At 59.7% G+C, this 1,849-nt stretch overlaps 1 protein-coding gene across 1 annotated transcript in view; it reads right to left on the reverse strand.

The window, feature by feature from the left end:
• The window catches only part of PCDH12 (protocadherin 12), a gene marked incomplete at its 5' end in the record, with an annotated part of 9,712 nt that overhangs the window by 7,610 nt on the left and 253 nt on the right, over window positions 1-1,849 (reverse strand). Inside the window, 1 exon segment of the mRNA XM_010013160.1 lies at window positions 11-1,849. This exon segment is cut by the window's right edge and continues 10 nt beyond it. Coding sequence (XP_010011462.1) covers window positions 11-1,849 — 1,839 coding nt within the window.

The following is a 1,849-nucleotide window of genomic DNA, read 5'->3' on the forward strand; positions in this document are numbered from 1 at the left end:
GCCGGGGGGCCGCAGCATCCTGGGGCCGGCCCCGGAGCAGCGGGACGAGGTGGATGTCTGTCTTCTGGATCTGCCGGTGCGGCTTCTTGAGGTGCTGCTGCCTGCGAGCATCCTCCGCCTCCCTGCAATTGTAGGCCATGCCGTCCTTCTTCTCCTTCTTACGCAAAGACAGGGTCAAAGCCAAAAGGAGAAGGCACCCACCCAGCAGAGTGGCCAGGCAGATCACCACCACCACGGGTGGGCTCGACCAGCCAGGATCCTGGGCTGAGATCTTGGAGAAAGCTCCATGATTCCGGAAAACCAAGCGGAGACGGGCCAGGGTGTGCAGGGGAATGTCACCCTCATCGCTCACCCGCACCAGCAGCTCCTGCTCGCTGCCGGCAAGGCTGCTGGCATTGCTGGTGTTGAGGAAGAGCTGCCCCAAGCGGGGGTCCAGGATGAAGAGCCCCACATCATCCCCCACCACCAGCTCATACCGGAGAGCCCCGTTAATGCCCGAGTCCACATCCCTGGCCACGATGGTGAAGAGGAGAGGAGTGCCAGCACATGACACCAGCGATGCATTGGTCACTGCTGCAGTTCCTGGGGTGCTCCCATTCCCGGGGACCACCCGGAGGCACCCTGTGTCTGCATTCACCAGCACAGAGAGCGTGGCTGTGCCTCCCACCAGCGTTGGTGTGGTGATGACGGGTGCATTGTCGTTCTGGTCGAGAACAGCCAGCCTGATGGGGGTGCTGGATGCCAGCTTGGGGTGACCACCATCCTCTGCAGTCACCAGGAACTCCAGGCTCCTCACCTGCTCGTAATCGAAAGCTTGGAGGGCAAAAACATCCCCAGTGTTGGGGTCAATTGAGACCAGGCTGGAAGCAGAGGAGTCCAGGATGCTGTAGGTGATTTTCCCATTGAAACCCAGGTCAGGGTCAGTGGCATGGACGGTGAGTAAGAAGGTGGGTGCTTCACTGTTCTCAGCAACAGCAACCTCGTAGGTGGCCTTGTCAAAGGAGGGAGCATTGTCGTTGACATCGCTGATGCAGATAGTGAGGTGCTTCAGCACGGCCAAGGAGAGCTCACCCTGGTCTCGTACCACCAGCGTCAGGTTGTACTCGGCACGCAGCTCCCGGTCCAGCGTGGCGTTGGTCATCAGCACATAGCTGTGGCTGTTGGTCCTCTTCAACCTGAAGTGCTCGTACCCCTGACTGAGGGAGCAATGCACTTGCCCGTTGTTCCCCGAGTCGGGGTCGCTGGCTGTCACCAGAGCCACAAAGCTGTCCTTGGGGAGGGCTTCGGAGAGGATGGGCGCCCGTGTGGCCCAGGTGACATGGACATCGGGAGCGTTGTCATTGACATCCAGGACTTTGACCAGGATCTTGCAGTGGGCTGGGATGGGGTTGGCACCCAGGTCCCGGGCTTGCACATCCAGCTCATAGGCCTGGGTTTCCTCATAGTCCAGCGGGTTCCTCAGGATAATGCTGCCCATGCGGGCATCGATGCTGAAGGCACTGAGCACCTCTGGGGGTGCATGCTTGCTGAGGCTGTACTCGATCTCCCCATTGGGTCCCTGATCGGGGTCAGTGGCTGTGACTGTCACGAGGAGGGTCCCGGGCAGAGCATCCTCCCGAACCTCGACCGTCAGAGAGCTCTCTGCAAAGACGGGGCTGTTATCATTGGAGTCGAGGACAATGACTTTGATTAAAGCAGTACCTGATTTTGGTGGCTCCCCATGATCAGCAGCTGTCAGCACGAGGTCAAAGGAGGAGTGCAGCTCCCGGTCCACCTCTTTAACCACAACGAGCTCTGCATGCTTCGTCCCATCAGAGCTGGAGACAACCTCCAGAGCAAAGTGCTCACT

The sequence above is a fragment of the Nestor notabilis genome, unplaced genomic scaffold (genome assembly GCF_000696875.1).
Source record: "Nestor notabilis isolate BGI_N333 unplaced genomic scaffold, ASM69687v1 scaffold26520, whole genome shotgun sequence".
NCBI classification, from domain to species: Eukaryota; Metazoa; Chordata; class Aves; order Psittaciformes; family Psittacidae; genus Nestor; species Nestor notabilis.